The sequence below is a fragment of the Trematomus bernacchii genome, unplaced genomic scaffold (genome assembly GCF_902827165.1).
Source record: "Trematomus bernacchii unplaced genomic scaffold, fTreBer1.1, whole genome shotgun sequence".
Taxonomy (NCBI): domain Eukaryota; kingdom Metazoa; phylum Chordata; class Actinopteri; order Perciformes; family Nototheniidae; genus Trematomus; species Trematomus bernacchii.
Window position 1 is genome coordinate 5,716,846 of NW_022987869.1, and position 24,736 is coordinate 5,741,581.

At 40.2% G+C, this 24,736-nt stretch overlaps 1 protein-coding gene across 1 annotated transcript in view; it reads left to right on the plus strand.

The window, feature by feature from the left end:
- LOC117469268 (carbonic anhydrase-related protein 10-like) overlaps nt 1–24,736 on the plus strand; it is a 135,342-nt gene that overhangs the window by 86,178 nt on the left and 24,428 nt on the right. Inside the window, exons 4-6 of the mRNA XM_034113663.1 lie at nt 21,645–21,830; nt 23,805–23,900; nt 24,197–24,269. Of these exons, the coding sequence (XP_033969554.1) occupies nt 21,645–21,830; nt 23,805–23,900; nt 24,197–24,269 (355 nt within the window). The remainder of the gene's footprint in view (nt 1–21,644; nt 21,831–23,804; nt 23,901–24,196; nt 24,270–24,736) is intronic.

Below are 24,736 nucleotides of genomic sequence, written 5' to 3' on the forward strand. Positions count from 1 at the left end.
ATCTGGTTAACACTATGGACAACTGGTTAGCACTATGGACAACTGGTTAGCACTATGGACAACTGGTTAGCACTATGGAGAACTGGTTAACACTATGGACAACTGGTTAACACTATGGACAACTGGTTAGCACTATGGACAACTGGTTAGCACTATGGACAACTGGTTAGCACTATGGAGAACTGGTTAACACTATGGACAAGCGTTACGTGATGCCATCTAGGGATAGTGGTGGTCTAATGGATAGTGAGGTGGGCTGAAGATCGGAAGGTTGTGAGTTCAAATCCCGCCAGGAACACCACCACTAGTGTGCCCTTGAGTAAGGCACTTAGCCTTCAGTTACTCCAGGGAGAATGTCCCTGTAATTGTAAGTCGCTTTGGATAAAAGTGTCAGCTAAATGAAATGTAAAGTCCATCTTGGCATCATTTCACCAGATCTGCACTGCCTGCCCTATATGAAAAATGCAGTTGAAAAGGATGTGGCTTCAGCTGAATACTTTGCAGTTGAATCATACTTAAAGTTCAGGTTAATATACTGTTCAAATTTCTTTCTTTTTTTTTAAAAAGTTCAATAAATGGATGTTTTCAAAGTCAATGAATAATCGTATTTAAAGGTCCCATGTCATGGCCATTTCTACTGATCATATTTCCATTGTTGAGGTCTACTAGAATAGATTTAAATTGTACAATTTTCCAAAATCACATTGGTTTCTCATACAGCATCTCTGACTGTATAGTATGTGTATTCACCAGGTATTCACTCTCTGTTCTAAACGGCTTGTTGGAGCTCTTCCCCCCCCCCCCTCCCTGTGAGCCCAGTGTGCTCTGATTGGTCGGGACGTTGCGAGGCTCGCTGCTGCATCTTTTATAATTTTCGAATCATAAATCTATCGATCATAAATCTATCGATTAGATTTATGATTAGAAAATTATAAAAGTAGGGTAGACATGTGGAGATTACCCGGCTGAACAAAACGTGATCTGTCTCTTAAATGTGTGTCAACCACAGACCTTATTTCAAGCTATTTTCCAAAATCCTATGGAGAAATTGCATTGCATTTTTGTCGAAGGAACCGGAAGAAGTTTACTTCCGGGTTTTAGGACGCGTCACTGCGGTTCTCTATGGGGACTCCCTGTTAGTTAGCCAAGGGATCCTCGTGTGTGAGGTGCTCCGCGGATTGGTCCATTTGGGAAAACAATGGAACATGAGAAATCTCCAACGAGGCGTTTTGGGGAGGTCTTTTCTGTGTTAGAGTTGTACTCGCTACAGGGTGTACTTTGAGGGTTTTTGACTCTGCAGACCGTTTACATGCAGAAAAACCTTCATAACACACAAGGGGACGGGTAATAACCAGAAAAGCATGACATGGGCCCTTTAATAATCGTGATATCAATATTGACCGAAATAATCGTGATTATGATTTTTGCCATAATCGAGCAGCCCTAGTAGAGGCACGAAAATACTAATATGAACCTGAAAAGGAAGATAATATGTGAATATTATCCTGCTGTACGAAAAGCGTGAGCCATAGATCATTTTTTTTGCCATGCTCCGATATCAAAGAGAACCCGGAAGGTGTCATCTTGTCCTAACTTGTCATCTGGGTCATTCAAACAGGGAATTAATCATGGCAACCTATCCATCTCTCTTTTTCTTACGCATCACATGCACTCCTTCAGCCACTGAGGCACATGTGAGCATAAAGAACCCCAGTAGAAAACAAGTCAAAGCTTTTACATTTCTACTCAAATTAAATATTCTATTAAAACAAATCATGTGGTTCTTATTCTCAGACCTTTAAACATGAACAAACAATCCTGATGCAAAATAAGAATCATGAGTTTGACATGTTTTTTTTGTTAGCTGGCCTGTATTCACAGTTTTATTGTGATTAAAATTATCTGCTCCTGTCATCTAGTTGTCTTTCTCCAAGCTTTTATAAAAAAATCATCCTTTAAGTGTGATTGTAACAGATACAAAATGGTGGAATTGGACAATGATCAATTCAATCGCATTGTTTTTTTCTTTCAATTGACTGCTATACATTTTATGTTGAAACATCACCTTATCAGTATATAAGGTGATGATACTGCGATGATGATGCTGTTTCTAAATGACCTAAGACCTAGTTTGGTATTTCTATATTGCAGTTTCTTGTTACTTTTGGGCTGACATTTATTGATATACAATAAGGCCTTTATCAGCCAAAATATACCTCTTCTCTTTCACTCTCTTACTCCTAAAGCGGGTTTTGTTTGTTGTGTAAAAGCAAAGCAGATGATATTAAATATGTGATTACAGTATATCAGGGGTACTCAAATACAAATCTTAAAGGTCCAAAGACATTTTTCAATAAGACAAAGGTCCGTTTATTACGGTCATTCAAACTTTTCAACAATTGCAACAAGATTCTTAACACGAGGTTGCAAAAACAAAAAGTCTCTGTATGCAGCAGTTTTCATTGTTATTGTGTCTGTGCTTGATCCCTCAGAGTCGCAGTGTAAGAGCTGCACAGTTATGAATAAAGGCAGCTGCACCCTCTTTCATTCAGCATTCCCATTATTGCTTTATAAATGTCTTGCCCCCTTGTGTGTCCACTGAGGTTCGTCAGGCCCAACACATCTTCAACAAACTCCCCCTTTGCCTCATCATAAAAACTCACAAACACCAGCAACTGAGCATTGTCAGTGGTGTCAGTGGACTCATCCACAGCTAAGGAAATGCACTGTGCATTTTTTATTCCATCACAAAGCTGATTCATCAAATCACCAGCCAATATTTATGTTCTTCTGGTTGCTGTGGAATCTGAGAGGGGGATTTGCTTGATTTGACCCGTTATTTCCTCTTTTTGTTTGCCTTCAAACATGGTCTCCATCACTTCAGTCATGCATTCTTTTATACTTCAGTTATTATCCAGTGGAATGCCCTTACCTACTGGCCTAGTTAAATCAAAGTGGTTACTTTTGTTTGGCTGGGCAGTGTAGTTTTACACACCGTCTTATTTGACTTTCTCAGGACTTAAAACTGTTTTTTGGGGGCAGACCCCCACAAAGAAAAAAATATATTTACACACGTAAGGTCATCATCTTAACAGTTGTGTATGCTCATCTGTGAGCAGAGCATCAAGTTGACATGCCTATTACAGCTGAATGCGGCGATTACCATCTTGTTCAGCAAAACGCCTCACAAACGTATTAAGATCCAAAGCTTTAGTGCGTTTTGATTCAATGCTGAGCACAGCCAAACTTGACAGTCTCTTCTCTGTCATTGTAGACCGCAAATACCTCATTCCTTCAGTACTTGGGTCCGAATGCTTCTCGTTTTGCGACGTCCCGTTCAAATGAAATCGCCGCCAATCATATTTCCACGCTCGCGCCAGGGAGGGGTTACAAGACGTGCATCTTGTGCTGCATTCACTTGCACTCGGACATTAGAGACTTTCTCTCATAAATGTCCGATGAGCCACAACTTTTCTTTCAAAACAAAGCTGCCAACTGGGGTGGCAGCTGGGGTGGCAAGGCCTATTTTTAGGGTGGCAGTTGCCACCCCATGCCACCCCGGTAGGTGAAACTAGGCTACTAGCTACAGTACAGATGCAACTAGATGAGCTGTTAACTCTCGCTCTGACTTTTTTTTTTTTAAACTCTCGCTCTGACTCAGACAGGTTGAAAGAGATGAGACACGCATTTTTCCCACCCGCATTCCGCGAAGACCCGCCCTACTGTGCCTCTGATTCGCAGACTGTTGGTGGGGGAAAAAAAACGCTGACGGGATGCTGAATGTGATTGGACCAAAGCGTTGACAGACACACACAGACAGTGGAACAGTCTGACATGCAGAGCGCTGTTTGCAGTGGACATAGTGGAGAATTTTGACTCGTTGCGTTGTGGCGATGTCTCGCAGATAACACAGATAACACAGATAATACAGATAATACAGATAATACATATGAAAAGTATAATTTGCTCAGAGTCCAGAGACAGTTGTGGTTCGGTCCGGATCCGGACCGGAGTCCGGACTTTGAGGATGCCTGCAGTATACTGTATGATGAATTCTAAATAAAGCTATTTAAAATCCATCTGCTGACCATAACTGGTCAAGAAACTGATGCAAGTGATACAAGTGATGTACATACATATGTGCACATTATGTAAGATTATAACATCACCGTGCATCCACCATCTGTGGTTTTTAGCACGGTGCAGTATTAACACTAGAACCGCCAACGGGTCAATATTACCTGCAGCTGTTTTTTGATTGTATATAACTTTTTTTCAATCAAATATTAAAGTCTCCCAGTCCGTGACTTTTCCTGAAAGTGTGTTATGTAGCACCCTCTGTTGTAAAAAATGGTCAATATGAAGTCAGATTGAAAAAATCGGCAAAAAAATTGCCATCTATACCTATATCCGCCAGCGGGTAATATTTACCTCATAGAAAATGCAGTGTAAACATGACGTGTTTCTATAGCAACACCTTTTGTCTACTGCGGTTCCTTATAGATAGAGAGATAGATTGAGAGAGATAGATAGATAGATAGATAGATAGATAGAGAGAGAGAGAGAGAGAGATAGACAGATAGATAGTTATACAGTAGATAGTGTAACATCTTGGAGAATACAAGATCTTGGATGACTGAGCTCAGGTTGAGGACGTAATGCACGAGTGCAGGTTACGTGCCAGTTGAATAAAGATGGACACTCGGAATGAGAGAAGTAGTCTGCGTCGTCTGTTTATGTAGACAATTATATGTCCATAGAACAGAACATTACAGATAGATCGATAGATAGTTATAGATAGATAGAGAGAGAGATAGAGAGATTTGTACCTAAACAAAACACAAGTCTAACACCAAGTTTAAATCAGCACTGGTAGCGATATTTTATACTTCATGCTATCTGCACAAACTATATCATATGAAAAGCTGAGAGTCCATATATTCTATTGGTATAAATGTCATCCCTGTGCGATCAAAACTCACTGTTCTGTATGATAAATAAAAGAACATTGTACCTTGAAAATCAATAGCGGGTAAATGTGACCCGTTGGCGGTTTTAGGTATACAGCGACCTCTGGTGGTTCTAGTGTTAAAGCGACAAAGCTGTCACTTTGTTAGTAACAGTATCTGTAGCTCGGACAACCCTGCTATGTTTAGTCTAATCACATTGCGGCTCATTTGACATGAATTGAGCATTGTTATAGAGTGGTGGAGTGATGTCGATGGTTTTTGTAGGCCGACCCGGAAGTTAGCATCGCGGATTTTCCCATTGGATATCAGTATATTGAAGAAAATAAGCTCCGTGGCAAACAAAGGTTATTTAATACGTTTTGTTCAGCAGGATAATCTCCACATAATTAGGCCAAAAGTGACTTCGAGAAGAGGGAACCGAAACTGTTAGCTTGATAAATTATTTCCGGATTTCAGGACTCGTTTCTGCATCACTTTATTGGGGTGATAGAAATACCATTTATCACCTGCGATTAGGGCTGTGCGATTATGGCAAATATCCTAATCACGATTATTTTGGTCAATAATTGATATCACGATTATTAAAAACGATTATCCATTTACTTTGAAAACATCAATTTATTGGAGAAAAAAAATGTGAACAGTATGTTTTTAACAGTTGATTACCCTGAACTTTAAGTATAATTCAACTGAAAAACCAATTAAATTTTTATTTTTAAATAACTTTTTTTTTATTTTTATAAAAATAATAATCGTTTTATTTCGATTACGTTGTTTTCGTAATCGTTGCAAGCCAAAATCGTAATCGAGATTAAAATACAATTAATTGCACAGCCCTACCTGCGATTCATTGATTTGTCGACTACTTAGTAGTAGTCAATGACTGATAAATTGAAGCAGTAATAAATGCCCACTTGTGAACATGAGAATTAAAAAGCAAACAGTGTTTTATTAATTCAGGCCCAAATTAGTATTTTTTGCCATTCAGCTTCAACAAAGCAAATACAAGATTTAGACTATTTTGGGTCTCTTTGCTCAAATTCAATTCTGACATTTCTGGCAGGAAATCAATTAAGCAGGACGTGACTAATTAAAAGTTTGCAGTAGAGTGCAAGAGGCACTGAAGCTACCTATACTTTAGTGCAGCTTTTAAAACCAAATTGAAGCAGCTCCAAAGTGCTCAAGCTGATATAAGGAGAACACACAAAACGTAATTTAAAATCAGATCAATATGAAATTGGAAAAACACCAAATATGCATGTTCATTTACCTCAAATTAGCCTGTTTGTTTATGCAGTTCCAACACAAATGAGCCTGGCTGTAAGTACATCCATTAAATTGGATTAAGTTATTATTTATTAGTGCTGGTTAGTTGCTATTAGCAATTGATATTAATGTCCCCGTTGCAGGACAATTACAGGATTTTGATTCTGAATTTCTAACATCATCTTGAAGTCAAAACTTCTTCTCCCATAACAAAAAACATAGACACCTTTTCTGTAAATGGGTTTAAAAAATAGTGAAATACAGACGAGACTGTATAGCCAAAATAGCAAGAGATTCTACTGACCTATCTTTTACTGAAACACAAGTTATGTAAATTCCAAGAAGAACAAAGCTAGTTGCATTGGAGCACTCATCAAATACGTACATAAACAAATAAATTAACAAAAGATGGAGGAGCTGACCGTCTAACGAGGGCTTTTGACGAAAGAGATTAATTTGTTCTGGATCTGAAGGAGTACTAGAACAGTGGTAACCTTCAGAGCTAATAAACAGCTGAAGGTTCTTCTGAGAGCAATCAGTGAAATTGATGTTTCCCACCCTGTTTCCATGAGCAGTACACACAATTATTGTTGCGTTAATGTGCAGTACTTTGCTGTTTACATCACCTTTCATTTAGCTTACTCTTTTATCCAAAGCAGTTTACTGTAAAAGTGCATTTAACCATTAAGATACAAACTCAACATAGCAATAATTATGTGAGTGCTTTCAATTAGCCCAACTAATTACCTAATTAATTATTAATTATTAATTACTAATAACCAATTAGTAAGTGCTTCTGCATTGGCTTTAAATAAGCCTAACCTTTATAGTGCTACAGGGTTTTGTCTAAACCAGGTAACAGGAGCACTGCGCCTTCTTACTTTAGGCGTGCACCCTCGTACCAAAATGCAGATTTTCCGCGTAAAATGTTAAAGTGATGCCAGAAAACAATATTTCTGTTAGTCAAAAACTATAATTACTCCAAAAATATGAAAATGGTGTCAAATAGACCGTCAGACGGCAGAGAAAGCTTTTTTGTTACGGAGCTCCGACGTTGCGTTGTTCTTTACGTCCGCGGCGCCATCTTGTGGGTATCCTGTTCTTGCGAGAATTTATATATCTTATATACAAGATCAGCGCCCTCATACTATATTTTTCTAGAAAATACCCTTTATTTTATATATTTATTTTGCTTTTGGCCAAGGTGCAGTTGAAACAGATGGGTTTTCAGTCTGCGGCAGAAGATGTGTAGACTTTCTGACATCCTGATATTAATGTTACATTTATATACTTTTACTAATACTTATTTTGGAGCTGCATAGTGATTTGTAAACTTCCATATTGCATTTTGGTTTGGACATAATGCTTTTGGAAGTTGGCATAAAGGAAAGAGATCTAAAATAAAATGAAGACACTGACGTGGAGAACTAATGACCAAACTTCCAACTTGAACTGACTATCTGTGAGTGAAACAGGAAGGAGTCTTACACCTAGAAATTAGTTCAATGGTCCATGCTTTTTTTTGGACATGTTTTTAGGTAGATGCCTGAAATAGGGTTTTCTTTTGTTGTTTTGTGATAATAAGATACATTATTCCCCGTTGGTGAGTCGTATAAGATTTTTAAGTATCATAAAATCGTCCGTTGCCATCAAGTTTCTATATCAGACTACTAAAGTTCATCACGCCAAACATTAGCCACCTTTAGCTTAGCGATGGTGACCTCGTTTTTTTATTAGCTTTACATTAGCTTTTTATCTTTGCATTTGCATTTACGCTTCAGCTATTATAGAAATGAAGCTCATCGCAAGTTCAACCAGGAAGACCGTCTTTATATCTGTCATTCACATATTTCCTTCTTACTATGCTCACCAATCCCAATCAGCGAGGGGGGGCGTTCACTCCCCATCCAAACCTATCAATTTCGTCTCTATTCCCACAAGCCAATAATAGAACATTGTCAAACCTTTAAAATCCGCTCTCCCCTCCTCACAGTTGTACAAAACTGGAAAAAAGGAAGTATCGTAAATGAGTGGTTTTTTTCTGCAATATACCAAAATCCAATGAAAAAGTTGGCTTTTTGTCGAAGGAGCCCTTGCGATGCTCAGTTCGGAGTCGGCCTACAAAAAAACACTTCATCCCTGCACCACTCTATTTTAGGAAATCCATAATCCATAACTTCCATCACCCATGTGGCAGGCTGAATGTTGTCACAGCTGACAACTTGATCTGCGGTGTATCCCCCCCCCCTGGTTCCCCCTCAGGTTTACACTGTTCTTGCTGTTAGCGCGACTCAACAGGCTCCATGCTGACAGCCGTGTGCACGCAGGCAACCCCTCAATCATAGATACGCTTCTAAAAAAAGAAGAAGTTGCTGATCTAAAAGTGAATGTTTTCAATTTCATCTCAAGTCGATGCTCTCTTATATATCCAATATCCACCCTGCAAAATGACTCCCAGTGCCTCCAACGGCAAGTTTGAAATTGGGTGACTTCCAGAAGCATTATGTGATATTTCTACATGCTGTTCTGGAACTACACAAAGCTTTTGACAGTATTTTTATGAGCAGTTCTATTGCTGTAAATAGGGTGAATACACTTTTATGTCAACAGGGTAATTTAACACAATCAAATTCTAGCTTTCCACATCACAAATACAACATCACGCTGCTGAAAGAGAAACAGTAAACATCTTTTGGAAGTGGTGATTAGCCTTGTAAGAGATTCTCCTAATCGTTATAACCGGCCTGCTCTCGTCTATCCCACATGCTCCACTGAGATCCAACATCTAGTTTCAGGTGGCCTGTGGAATTGCCAGTCAGCTGTTCCTAAGGCTGACTTCATTTCTGGCTACGCTTCCCTGCAGTCTCTGGATTTCCTTGCTCTCACTGAGACCTGGATTACTCCATCCAACACATCCACCCCCGCAGCTCTCTCCACAGCATATTCCTTCACCCATACACCCAGACCCACTGGCAGAGGAGGTGGCACTGGTCTCCTGCTCTCTCCCAAATGGAGCTTTTCCCTCTACCAACTACCTAACTTCACTCCTTCCACCTTTGAATTCCATGCTGTCACAGTAACCCATCCTATACAATTAACCATTGTTGTTCTCTACCGTCCACCAGGCGCCTTGGGAGACTTCTTGGAGGAATTAGATAATCTCCTCTCACACATCCCTCAAACTGGCCATTTCTTTTAACCGCCTTTGCTTTCTCACTGTCTCCATCCCCACCAACTTATACAGCTGGCAATGTCCTTGATCTCATATTCTCAAGGAACTGCACCACTTCTAACCTCTCTGTAAACCCACTTCACACCTAGGATTACTTTTTCATATCATTCTCTCTACCCCTTTCCAAACATAACAAACTAATCTCTTCTCATTCTGCACCTGCCCGCCGTAACCTTCGCTCCCTCTCCCTCTCTACTCTGACCTCATCGGTGCTCTCAGCCCTCCCTTCGTCTGACTCGTTCCAACTCCTGCCTCCAAACTCTGCTGCAGAAACTTTCCTCTCTACTCTGTCATCCTCTCTGGACTCTCTCTGTCCTCTCACATCTCGGCAGGCTCGTCAGTCCCCTCCTGCTCCCTGGCTAAATGACGCACTGCGTGCTAATAGAACCATCCTTCGGGCAGCTGAGCGCAAATGGTGGAAATCCAAACACCATGACGACCTCCTAACCTATCAGGCTCTCCTCTCCTCTTTCTCTGCTTCGATCTCTCAGGCAAAAAGCACTTTCTTTCAAGATAAGATCCATTCTTCCTATTCCAATCCCCAAAAACTATTTTCTATCTTCTCCACCCTCCTCGACCCCCCCAAAGCCCCTTCCCCCTCCTCCCTTCTTCCAAGCGACTTTGTTAACTACTTTGAAAAAAAGGTTGATGATATTCGCTCTTCTTTTTCTGACTCACCTTTACTCACCGCTGGGTCACTAGACCCACCTTTACTCACCGCTGGGTCACTAGACCCACCTTTACTCACTAGACCCACCTTTACTCACCGCTGGGTCACCAGTCCCACCGTTCACCCACACACTAACCTCCTTTTCCCCTCTCTCTCCAAGTGAGGTTCTTACCCTCATTACCTCTGCCCGTCCTACCACCTGTCCTCTGGATCCTATCCCCTCAAACGTCCTTCAGACTATCGCTCCTGATATTCTACCGTTTCTCACCCATTTCATCAACACTTCTCTAACTTCTGGTCACTTTCCAAACAATCTCAAGGAGGCAAGAGTAAACCCTCTCCTAAAGAAACCCACTCTCAACCCGTCTGATGTTATAAACTACAGGCCTGTCTCTCTCCTCCCGTTCCTGTCTAAAACACTTGAACGCGCTGTCTTTAAACAACTCGCCTGTTATCTCCATCAGAACAACCTTCTGGATCCGCACCAGTCGGGTTTCAAGGCAGGTCACTCCACAGAGACTGCTCTCCTTGCTGTCTCTGAGGAACTGCACACGGCTAAAGCAGCCTCCCTCTCCTCTGTCATCATCCTTTTGGACCTGTCTGCTGCATTCAACATGGTGAATCATCAGATCCTCCTTCGCACTCTCCAAGAATTTGGAGTTTCAGGCTCTGCACTTTCCCTCCTCACCTCATACCTCAAAGACCGCACCTACAGGGTAACTTGGAGACCCTTGACAATTAACTACAGGGGTCCCTCAGGGCTCTGTCCTTGGTCCCCTCCTCTTCTCTCTGTACACAAACTCGCTCGGATCTGTCATTAGCCCGCATGGTTTTTCATACCACTGCTACGCTGACGACACCCAATTCATTCTGTCCTTTCCCCGCTCAGAGACCCAGGTCGTCGCACGCATCTCTGCTTGTCTAGCTGACATCTCTCAGTAGATGTCTGCTCACCACCTCAAGCTCAACCTTGACAAGACTGAACTGCTTTTTCTTTCGGGAAAAGATTGTCCCACTCTTGACCTAACAATCAACATCGGCCCCTCTGCTGTTTCCCCGACTCAGACTGCAAGGAATCTGGGTGTGACCCTAGATAACAAACTGTCCTTCACTGCAAACATCGCTGCAACAACCCGCTGCTGCAGATACACGCTTTACAACATCATATTACGTCCCCTCCTGACCCAGAAAGCGACGCAGGTTCTGGCCCAGGCTCTCATCATCTCACGCCTAGACTACTGCAACTCCCTCCTGGCTGTTCTACCTGCATGTGCCATCTGACCTCTGCAGCTCATCCAGAATGCAGCAGCTCGTCTGGTCTTCAACCTTCCTACATTTTCCCACACCACGCCGCTCCTCCGCTCGCTTCACTGGCTTCCAGTAACTGCTAGAATCCACTTCAAGACACTGGTACTTGCGTACCATGCTGTGAATGGATTTGGCCCTTCCTACATCCAGGACATGGTTAAACCATACACCCCAGCACGTGCACTCCACTCTGCATCAGCCAAACGGCTCGCTGCACCAGTACTGCGAGGGGGACCCAAGTTCCCATCAGCAAAAACAGGTGGGTTTGCTATCCTGGCTCCAAAATGGTGGAATGAGCTCCCCATTGACATCAGGACAGCCAAAAGCTTACACATCTTCCGGCGCAGACTAAAAACTCATCTCTTTTGACTCCACTTCGAGCGATAGAATTACTAACAAAGCACTTATATACTAATAAAGGACTGGCTTATCTGAAGCCAGTTGAGTAGCACTTGAAATGTGTTGGCTCTATGAAACCTGATGAACTTATATGATTCTGTTTTCTTCAAGTTTGTATCTTCCTGGTCGAATGCACTTATTGTAAGTCTCTTTGGATAAAAGCGTCAGCTAAATGCAATGTAATGTAATGTACTCAACCCGCAGGAATGCGTCTGTTTGTCATGAGGGTCCGTATAGAGGCATGGCTGAGACCCCTGATGGGAGGAGAGAGGTAGGAAATCACTGTGTTCCCGCAGCGTAATGCTGGGAAAGAGCCAGCAAAGCAGAGATTCCTGCTCACCGTCCTCTCGTGTGATCATTAAGCCAGCAGTGTCAACAGAGGGATGGCAGAGAACATGTCTCTAATAGAAAGCGACAGCAGAGGAGCAGAGGACTTAAATTAGAGCCCGACCCTCGCTTCATGCTCATTGGGTCACATGCATTATGCAGCGGCCTTTTACAGCTCAGGCCCAGGTGGGAACGATCACTCTCCTGTTTTAAATATTAGCATTTAATTTCCTTTACTTACTCCAACGAGCCCAATCTCTCCCCAAGCCATTTCTCCGTCCACTAAAAGTGTTTCCAGTCTCTCAGACTCTCGCTCTGCCCAATTTTTACTCCGTCAATCATTGAATTTTGTTATTTTTTCCCATCATTTTGTACCCTTTTCCTCATTATCATTCTGTCTTTGTCTATGTCAGTTCTGCTAATTCCACTATCCTTTGTCTCTTTCCTGCTGGATGCATAATTGTTTGACTGACTGATTCCTGAATCTCTGTAACTGTCAGTATCTGTTCCTCTTTTAATGAATTCTTAGTGTGAGATACGATGGTGTGTCGGGCTAATACTATGCAGTACGCTCCGTCTCTTTAGGATATTTTAATTAAAATAATAATCCATGATATTCATAGAAGTGAGTCCTACTCCCAGTTCTCCTTTATGTAGCTGCGTGTATTATGATAATGTGATATCACAAGGATAACTTGTATAACTACATTAAGCTATAAATACATCATGATCTGTGCAGGAGGAGCTCTTTCTATTCTTGTTTTCGATTTCCCACTGCCTGCCCAAGCCATGCATCTTCTCTAATTGCATATTGTGTTATTCTTTGGACTAATGACTTTTCTAGAGAACACAAAGGAACTTTAGCTTGAGTTGCATGACAACAATGAACTGGGAATGTGTCAGACTCATTTTTTTAAATAGGTGCAAAAGAAAATTCCTTAAATCGAGGTGGTACTTTGACGACGCAACCAGGGTTTTTCCCTTTCTTGATTATTGCAGAAAATAAGCTCTCTGGAAAACGTTTCACATTCTAACACATTTTGTTCAGCAGGATAATCTCCACATATTTACACCACTTTTTTAATAGTTGACACCCAAAATTAATTTCTAGAAGGAAATGGCTAGCGTAATGCTACAAATGACTCCACCACTAAGCTATGGGTGGCTAATGATCAGTTGATGAGGTTTAATCTAATTACATGTTTTGTTCAGCAGGATAATCTCCACATATTAAACCCACGTTTATTACATTGAAGTGTAAATGCATTCACCAGAAGTAAAAAGCTAAGATTACGCTATGAAATATAAATTGCATCACAGTCATGACTTCACGTTATTTCAGAAATCTAACCAAACCCTCATTAAAAAAAAACATTGACTTCAAGACTAGGGAACCTCAAGTGCTAAAATGCTAACCCATTTCTTGGTTTAGGACTCATTCCACTCTACTGCACCACTCCACATGCACTAAAGAACCATTGTTAATATTCGCTGCAAGAATTCAAGGTTTTCTGATTGTCATTATACAATACAAGCCCCCTCGATGCTGCACCCACAGAAAATGTATGGACAGATATTCAAATTGCAGTGTAGAGCTAATTATACCTAGTGTTAGGAGTATAATGATGTATAATGTAAATCTTTATTATATAACCTTCTTCGGCTTCACACAGACAAAGAAGACTTTCATTTCATTAATGCTTTATTGTTCTGATTTTCAAATGGTAAGTTTCACGTTGCCCCAGTAAGATGTTCTTACTGGTGGAAAGTAACTAAGTACTCAAGTACTCATGTACTCAAGTACCATACTTTTAGGGGCTGTCATATGCTAATTGTAATGTTCATATTAGTATTTAGTGCCTCTACTGTGACATGTTTACATGCTTTAATGTTCAAAAAGGATATATACTACAATTATTATACTCATTAGGGTTTATATACTTTTTACATATTCTTATATGATATGATGCAGTACTCAAATACTAATAAACAGTATTTTCTGAAGTCTCTATAATCGGCTTGACATTGGCAAACTACAACATTAAATGCTAATGCTGAAATGCTTTTACATATGTTTGTTAGGGATGAAACAGGACAATATAATAACCAGAATAATAAAAGTACTTTTACTTTTGATACTTTAAAGGTGGGGTAGGTAAGTTTGAGAAACCGGCTCGAGATACACTTTTTGTTATATTCCATGGAATGCTCTTAACATCCCGATAGCAATGAATATCTTAAGTGCTTTGACAAAAAATCCATAAAAAGATGTCATCTGTGGAAGCTGTAGTACTGTAAAAAGCACGACCAATCATCTGAGCCGGCCCGGCTAAAATAACTGGATGGCCTACCTGCCTGTCAGCCTTCCATCTGTGCACAAACTTATCTCATGCCCTCATTGGTCATGTGCGCGTTCGTGTGTGTTGGAGGAGGGGCTCTATAAGGAAGTGGCAGATTTTTTCCGGTTGTGTATTTTCAAATTCTAGCGATCTCGAGCTGGTTTTTCCAAAATTACCTACCCCACCTTTAATGATATTTGGCTGATAACAATTCTCCTGTACCATATATTATTGGGAAATGGGCCATTGAGCAGAATAAGTGTACTTGTACTTTTGTACTTTTACTGTGTAATGGAGAATTTAAGACCATAGTATTTCTAATTTGACGTAGGTAAAGGATCTGAGCACTTCCTCCCCATGGATGTCCATGAAGAATTGGGAGTGAAACTGAAAGCCGTCCCATATGAAAAGCATTCCTCCTTTCACTCTGGCAGCAGCGTTTGAGCCAACTCCTCATTATATCCATCGCCTTACCCACTCAGCCATCACTTCTCTGCTTTACTTCACTTCCATCTTTGACATTATTAATCCCAACTCCATTCTCTCTGTTAGCTTTTTTTTGTCCTGTCATTCCTCGTCTTCCTTTCCCATTTTCACTTTCCTTTCAATTTTGCACTTCCTTATTTCACCGACTGTTCGTCTATTTTTGTTAATTTGCGTCAAATATTTCCAGCTGAATTTTCTACTGTTTCATGATTGTGTTCAATCATTGGCATGACCATACTAAAACACAGTATTGCCGGGCCAGTGTGTAGCTAACTCTAACCCTTTACGCGTCATTCCCCTTTCAGCTCCGTCTCTCCAATAAAGGCCTTGGTGCTCCAAAAGATAATCTTAAAAAAATAATTAAAACACAGTGTTGACAAAGCCTATTGCACAAGGCAGTAGAACCTCTCCATATCGACCCTCTGGTCCCTCAGCGTCTGTCTCCATACATCAGATTTCATCACACGCTTGGCAGAAACAGAAGAAGGCTTTGAAGATTTCCCTCACGCTGGTTTGGATTTCTAAGACCACACATCAAACAACTTTAACCTGTTTGTACTCAATTACTTGGAGTATGTTTGATTTGTTTTCCGCAACCCATTGCAGGGAGCTCCCACATGCAATCGCTAAAGCCCACCTGCCGTGAAACAACCCCGTCATATCAAGCAGTTTTGTAAAAATACGTGGAGATCCTTGGAGACTTTCGTTCATGTGCTGCTCATCTGTAGCTGCAGCTGCTCATCCACTCCAGCTCATACCTATGTTTTAGAGATGAGTTTAAAAGAAAAATTCACACAGAAAATAGGTTTTGTATTCAGCTGTCACTGATTTGTCCCAGCTGAAGCTGCTTGCTGTGAAGGCTGAATTATTTTCCGCATGTCCTAAGATTTGGACGTTTTGAGGGCTTCTTGCTATTTCTCCTTATGCGAGAAAACTTCAATTAAATGTGTGCTCACAAGACATTTTGTACCAGATTTATGAGAGAACTTGCTCAAATTATCATTATACATTTTTGATTTTCACCAATGGCACACAACAAATTCACAAGTGGTCCAGCCCTGTCATAATATACTGTAGATTTACGGATGAACAGCTTTTATACAGAAACACATTTTTTATTTCTAAATTTACACCACAAAGTAGCAGAGCAAAAATAAAGCTCCACATTTCCCAAATGTTTTATTGCAGAGACTTGTTGAAGGTAATGGAAAGTAACTAAGTATATCACTTTTATCCAAAGCGACTTACGTACATTCAATACCGTAGCCTACATTTGGGGTTAAGTGTCTTGCCAAAGAGCTTCCATTTAATGTTCATTTTTACTTTTACTCCTTTTAATTTAAATGAAAGAATGCATTTTTACTCCACTACAATTATCTAAAGCTTAAGGTAGTTACTTTTCTAATTTCAGTGAATTAAACTTTTAAAATAATGCATCTCTTAAATATCAATAATTTGTCTGAACTTTATCTGCAACAGTAAAATGCTACTTGTATATGATCACATATGGAAGCCATGGAGTACTTTTCATTTTGATACTTTAACTATGTTGCGTTGATAATACTGCACTATTACTTAAGTCATGATTTTGAATGCAGCACTTTTACTTGTAATGACTATTGTAACATTTTTGTATTGGTACTTTTACTTCAGTAAGGCTGGCGTCACACTGTCCCAAAATTGACACCAGATGGACACACGAATATGGAATTGTGTATTTTGCACGAAGATGGCCACACGATGGCACCCGAACCACACACAAAGGCAACATGAAGATGTGAATTTTTAGAGTAGTTTATACCCGCAGGACACACAAAGGCCACACGATGGCTACACGACATCGTATTGAGAGTACAATGCGTTCTAACTAGGTCACAAAGGCGTCGCCGTCACGTGACCTCCCGATGGTATTTACATAATATGTTTACATGATTTTGTTGTGCAATAAAACAACCAGAGAAGCGATCTGCAAGGAAACATAGCACCCCGTATCCTCATGCTCCTGTTTCACCTGCTTAATACAGGTATCATCACTGATACTGATTTCGATAGAGCAGGTCACAAATAGCAAGAAATGACAAAGTGAAATAATTAGGGCTGTCAAGTTAACGCGTTAATAACGCAAAAAAAAATTAACGCCACTAATTATTTTAACGCGATTAACGCATGTGTATTTTTTGTCCTCGGCCGCCCCGTAGTTTCAGAGCGCATCGAGTTTAAAATACCATCTACAAGCTGATGCTGACAGCCCCGCTCCTGCCGCCCGCTTGTGGCAGACCACACTTCCACGCTCACCGGCAGGCCCGGACTGGCCATCGGGAGGACCGGGAGGGTGTGTGTATGTGTGGGGCGAGCGAGGCACACCTTACGTGTTGTTGTTGTTAGCATCTGGTGCTAGCTAGCTGCGCTAACGGATATAAGGAGCTGTTTCAATGAAAACAGAGGAGCAACATTTCACCGACAACTGCGCCGAGCACTTGACTTTATGCAGGCAGTCAGACAGTGGGACATTGTACGAAAAGTCAGCACACTCAGCACGGATAGTGTGCGCAACATGATTGCAGCGTCCAGGCAGCTCCCGTTCGAGCATATATGCCTTGAGCTGCACATAGCTCCAACGATCCATCACAGTGTTCACACACACACACACACACACACACACACACACACACACACACACACACACACACACACACACACACACACACACACACACACACACACACACACACACACACATACATACACACACACACACACACACAAATTGAGGCGAATATTTGTAATGTTCAGAGGTTGTTGTGTTTAATATTCATGAGAATATTTGTCATTGTTCAAATGATAATAAACAAACATATAAAGCATATTTGTCCACTCATATGTTGATAAGAGTATTAAAAACTTGAAAAATATCCCTCTAAGGTACATTTAGAACAGATAAAAAATGTGCGATTAATTTGCGATTAATCGCGATTAACTATGGACAATCATGCGATTAATCGCGATTAAATATTTTAATCGACTGACAGCCCTAGAAATAAGACAATTTTTACCTGTAAGAGGAGGTGCTGGGCCTGTAAGAGTTGCTCATCATGTTCTCTGAGGGCATCAAAAGAAGCAATGCTGCTGCCTTCTTTTTCCTGGTTGTCTCATCATCATAGTATGCCATTCTGCAGGAACTGAATTGTGATGAATTGTGATTGAAGCTTTGGGAGTTACACACGCCTCTGCTCTGTAGAGTTGCTCAGGACTGACTGAGGAAGATGCTCTGAGGCTGGCCTTTTATATGTCCACGTTACCATGACACGCTTGAGCTACTCAAATTCGGCTGTCTTCGCAGACACCGTTGTCCCATCTCGATGTCATCGTACTATAATACGATGGCTACACGACGGCATTGTGAGGGCTTTACGTAGTCGTGTTGCCTTCCTAAGACAATCGGGCAGCTTCTTGTTTCCTTCGTATTGTCTTCGTGAGGTGAAAAATGCCACCGCTCACGAAGTTGCTGCCGGAGCCTGAGAAACTCCACCGGCATTCATACGATGGCTTAAGATGCCCTCACGAATGGCCCGTTGTTACGATCAGAGCCAAATTTGTCCATCTGGTGTCCATTTCGGGACAGTGTGACGCGGGCTTAAAGGATGTGAATAGTTTCTCCACCACCAGCTAGATGTTGAACTGTTGTAGCTGGCTAGTTAACTGCTAAAAAGCTAGCTGCTCACAGGCTAGCTGGGACATGCTTTTGTTGCGAATAAGACAAAAGATAATCACAATTGTTTCTTTTTTTTCTCTGTAATGGGATAAATACTCCACCAGCTTCTGTTCTTGTGATTGTTTTTTTAGTTTAGTTTCTTTATAGCAGAGGTTTAATAAAAGTAAATGGGGGCACACGGCTAATAAGCTACATTAGCCAACTCCATTTTAGATTGACAGACTTTCAAATGTTTGCACTCCCCTGATTACTTGCTGTTGGGAAAAGGCATCAATATGCAGATTTAAAACATGTTTTTCTGCATGGATTAATAGATACAATTTACCACCAGATTTTGCAGTTTTACATGCTTTAGGGACTAAGCCTTTGTAGTGCCCAAAACTAAATACATTTCGATCCATATATAGGCTCCAGGAAGTTCTTGAAATCAGCTGACAGATGCAAGTCAACATAATGTAACATTTAAATTCTGTTTCCTACGTCAGCAGGAAGTGTATTCCTATAGCAGTTGCCTCATTCTGTAAGCAGGTCACCGTCCAGATGAAAATTCTTTATTTTAACATAGAAGGTGACGTAGAAGAGCGAAATCCATTCAGTAATTTTTAGACTCTAAATCCTCAGCCTCTTTTAAAATAATATTGTGCTAGGATTATGCCGTGAATAGATTCCAGTCTGTCGAGTAATGATTTAATTTCATACTACCCCAGCAGTGGCAAACCACAATTAAACCGAGGCTTGGTGCTTTCTCCTCATTTATTATATACAAACAGCTGTAATGAATATGTGAATGCAGCGCGTGTCATATAATATGTATGATGAATATGGTTGGCATGCGGGTAAAGAGCATAAATGGTTTATGCGTTGCCAGGGGCGTTGTGAGGAGCTGACAAACATTCCGTGGCCATACTGTGTGAGCAACAGGAAGAGCTGTTTTAATTCACACATAGAGAATGACTTTATTTGTCATACGCTGTAAATATAGAGGGATAAGTTCTGTACGTCAAAGCAAGGCAAAGGGAAAGGGCAATAGAAGAAGACGCATAAACAAGTCATCGCTCTGCAGATACATTCACTCCACTAGAGAAAATCTGCAGTACCATATGTAGTCTCCTAAAATAGTGTTTTCAATCCTTGATCTGATTTAAGGATGAATTAATGTGGGTTTAATAAGCAGGAAAGGGTTATTTATCTCCAGACATAATCAGAAATTCAAATATATTACAAATAGGTACTTCGGCGCCTGTGCAATTATGCATTACTTTGGTACTGTGATTTAATGAAGACAGAAACCTACTATAATTAATTATATTTAGTGCTGCATTTGGTCGGATTTGATTTATAAAAACACTAATATGCCAATGTAGTAAAGAAAGGATGCAGTGGTAATTATGGTTCCTGATTTAGATTTAGTTTTAATCTTAATCGAAATGGTAAACTAGCTTTTGTAGAATATTAGTCAACAAATGCAAATCTGTCTCTTACTATACGGCAAACATGGAGTTACTCAGGTTCGAACTTTCTGTGAAAAGCAGAACATAAATGGTATTATCAAGGTTTTATTTGTCACTTCCTGCTACCTGAGAATACTATAACTTGGGTGAATTCCCAGGCTTTTGATTCCCTGAGGCTTCCTATTCTCCCAGATTCTGAATTATTGATTTTTACTTTACATTAAATCTAGTCGAATGTGTTGTGACCAGATTTCTTCTCCTTTGTTTGTTTCATTTGCTGGTTGGCTTAATGACTGTGCGATAGATGAAATAGCATACATAAGACATAGAATACTCTTCATGGGTTAACAGGCACATAACATATGAATCAGACTGAATAATGAAACATATTGTATGGGCCTACAGTACATTAACAAACATGCAAAAGCACTACCAACCTAGACAGCACTCGGCAGTTCTTTTGTCCTACCTGTAATATACATTACCTCTTTCTCATGCTCCTTTTTATAACTTAGCATAAAATAATAGATATCCCGCAGTAAAGCATAGCTGTCTTATTAGGCTGAGACCTTCGGCTCACTGACATAGGAAGTATGAAAAAAGAGGTTCAAAAACGCTGTTATTCATGCTTTTCGACATAAGCTGGTATATTTCTATAAGTGGGCCATGATACTGCTAAGGCCCGAGGGAATGGGATTACCCATGTTAAAAATAGAAAAGGGGGCTCATTACAATACTTAGGGGGAAAGTGTCATAAAGCAACATCCACATGGTAATACACCAACATCTTGTCACAGTGTACCTCCAGTGCTGTTGCAATAAAAAGGAAACTTTGACTGACATTTCTTGAGTCATGACATGAAGTTTTTTCTGGCCATGACATTAATTATGGTTGTAAACAAGACTTTGCCATGCTAGCAGCTCTGCTAGGATCCAAATGCTAAAATTAGCATGCTCACAACGAAAATGCTAACACGCTGATTGGGTAATATTTAACCGTCTTTATCTTTTTTGTTTAGGATGGTTGAACAAGTATAGGTTTTTATAAGATTTTGACCAGATGATGGCAAGAGAAGATAAGTCAGGGGACAACCAAAGATGTATACTGAAGCAACGAAGTAAAACCTATTGTCACCACTTGACATCATGTTTTCCATTAAGGAATACTTTGATCATTCAGAGAGGACTTCCGGATTGATGGGGCCCAAAAAGCATGTCAATGGGAAAGTCTTTTTTGGCCCAATGACTTCACATACTGACACATAAGTGTAGTACCACTGTTTGGCCACCATTAACATTTGCTTATACGCCTGGTTCACTATGTTTGGGCTTTGATACAATACCTTTATAACCATGAAGTCAGACCAGACACTAAATATAAGACAAATGTCATGTCATAAGTTGCTGGGGTATTAGAGTAGTTGTCAATAACAACCATAATATCATTGAGGCTCACCCCTCCCTTTCGTCTGTTTTACTTGTAGATGGGAGGAACCATGTACAACACTGGGAAGCATGTGTCATTACGGCCGGACAAAGCCCACCTGGTGAACATCTCCGGGGGCCCACTGGGTTACAGCTACAGGCTGGAGGAGGTCCGCCTCCATTTTGGGAGCGAGGACTCCCAGGGTTCAGAGCATCTTCTCAACGGACAGGGTTTTCCAGGAGAGGTAAGAAAGAAAATATTGATAGGTTACACATTTACACTGATACACACACGTGGAAGGGAGGCTAGAGGGGAAGGGGCTCAAATGGTACGAAAAAATAAGGCATATTAAAATGTATTTATAGGCAAAATAAGGGGGTTGATTTCATTTCCATGTTGGGGGACTACACATAAAGTTTGGTGTCTAGGGATTCCACTAGGAACATTTGAGCTTCAAACACTTTTCACAAAGGTGGTGCAGGAATGAGTCCAGAAACCTGGTTCACATTTAGCACTTCCTGTTCACTTATATTGAAGTTAACGTTTCTTTTTAATGGGATTTTGGTTGGATTCCAAAAACGATTTTTATCTACGAAATAAAATATAGTAAATCCGTAAAGGTCAGTACACACCCCATCGTTGAATGTCTGAAGATTCTATGTTTCATAAAAGGGCAGTGACTAAATGAGACTACTAAACGTCATCACGCTGACACATTAGCCACATTAGCCGCCGATAGCTCAGCAGTGGTGACGTGATGTCAAGTGACCGTTATATAGTCCGTTTGTAGTTATAACGTTAGCTTTTTAATCCTGCTGAGCGCATTTACTCTTTTAAAGTCATAAAAGTTGTTTTATTATGCAGAACTTATCCTGCCGAACATGCTAGTAATTCCCTGTGCCAGTAATCCGATTGTTTTTAATGTAACTGTAGGGGGATACCGTTTTCTTTTTTTTATCCTAATTCCCGTACGCCCCAAGCCAGGTCAAGACTCAAAGACATTCGTAGCTACTCGTGCAACCAGTGGGGTATTTACCATTCACGCGCATGTGAAAGAAGTAGCAACCTTCAGCTCACACACAGGGTAATGAATGTCACTAGTGTCAGTGTGTCAGAGAGCTCATACACCATGTGTCACTGAGGCAACCATCCTTTGAGTCACACACACAGTGGTTCACACAATGGGATGAGTCTCATCCAAACACGCTCTGATAGGAAGATCTTTATGCTTTTTACTTCTGTTAATTGCATTTAAGCTTAATAATAGTAATAATAATAATAAAGCTTTATTTATATAGCACTTTTCATACAGTACGTGCAGCTCAAAGTGCTTTACAAAATGGCGACACATCACAAGTTAAAAATAATAAACAACAAGAAATTCCCCTCGGATCAGATGTTAAGACCTTTACAGATACATGCAGCAAAATATAACATTTGAACAGGTTAAGAGACACAAGCAGGTCAAAGGTATGATAATACAAATAAAATACAATAAAATAAATAATAATTTCTCTCGGAAAGATAAGACACAAGACAAGTGAATAGATGCAACAATATAAAACCCTATTAAATAAAGTGAACATATAGGTACAACAGAAATAAAAATAAAAGGATTATAGTAATGAAAACGTCATAATTGTAATAAAGGTTAAACGATTAAAATATAAAAAATCCAACATAAAAATAAATGTTGCTATTGAAACTGTTATAATATAAATAACATAAGATAAAACCCTTTAAAGACCATAAAATAAATAAAACAATATAAAAGTAGGTAAATAATAAAGACTAAAACAACATTTAAAGTGTGTGTGGGGGGGGGGGTGCTAATAAAAAGCTAATCTAAAAAGATGTGTCTTTAGCTGGCCTTTAATAAAGCTTCTTAGTAGAAGTTTTTAAAACTAGCTTTACATGGATTGTAAATTACATTTCTTATTATCAAGGACGTAATATGACCTGTTGTCATGTTATCCGTTCATTTATTTGGCTTACACAGCTCATCTTGAAGCTTTGGGATGTTATCGTGGACAATTTCAGATGGAAAATTACTTTTGCTTTGAAATTAATAGCATTTGTAGATAAATCCAAACCGAAGTCGGACTGGAAAATGGGAATTAGTTGCAGTCCTGCTTCAGGTTTAGGCTAAGGGTTAGGGTTAGAGTAACTAACTTAAATCGGGCTTGTAATGCTTTCTTTCATTGTATCTATGTTTCAGGTCCAGCTGATCCATTATAACCAGGATCTGTATGCCAACTACACGGAGGCAGCTAAGAGCCCCCATGGTATCGCTGTGGTCTCCATCTTCATAAAGGTCAGTGTGGACTTCTGGGAGTACATTGAAACACAATACATTTGTAAGAGTTAATTGGATGGTTTGATTCATACATATTCTCACAATTGAGGATAAATAATGTATTATTTATTATAACACTTATACAAGAATTGCAGCACAGTAAACAAAAAAGTGAACTTGCTACATGTGTTTAGCTGCATTTTGTGTGTGTGTGTGTGTGTGTGTGTGTGTGTGTGTGTGTGTGTGTGTGTGTGTGTGCTGCACTGAAGTCTGTGATGAATATGTGATCGCCCTCTCCCTTCGTCATCTCTTAGCTCTCTGAAATCCCCAACGCCTTCCTCAACCGCATGCTGAACAGAGACACCATCACCAGAATCAACTATAAACGTAAGACACACACACTCTTTCTCTCACCCTCTTACACACACACACACACACACACACACACACACACACACACACACACACACACACACACACACACACACACACACACACACACACACACACACACACACACATGCAGTCTCCACCAGTGCTTTGTCCCGAGACACACACAGTGTTATGGCTGTAGACCAGTGTACTAACTTCTATGCCAAAAAACCTGCTGTCTAAAAGGAGGATATGTTTTCATTCCATAATGCTTGTTTGTTTGCACAGTCTGAGAAGGGTTGTTAACACATTTGAATTATAGCAACGTTTGGTAGAGAATTAGGACATGGGTAAATTATTGTTTAGGCATTATTGGAGTGGGTGTGAAGCAGGAATTACTTAAATGATTTCAGAGGAGATATGGCATTTTTGAACATTTTCATTATTTGGAAGTAAGCTTGACACGGCCATATTTTAATCAT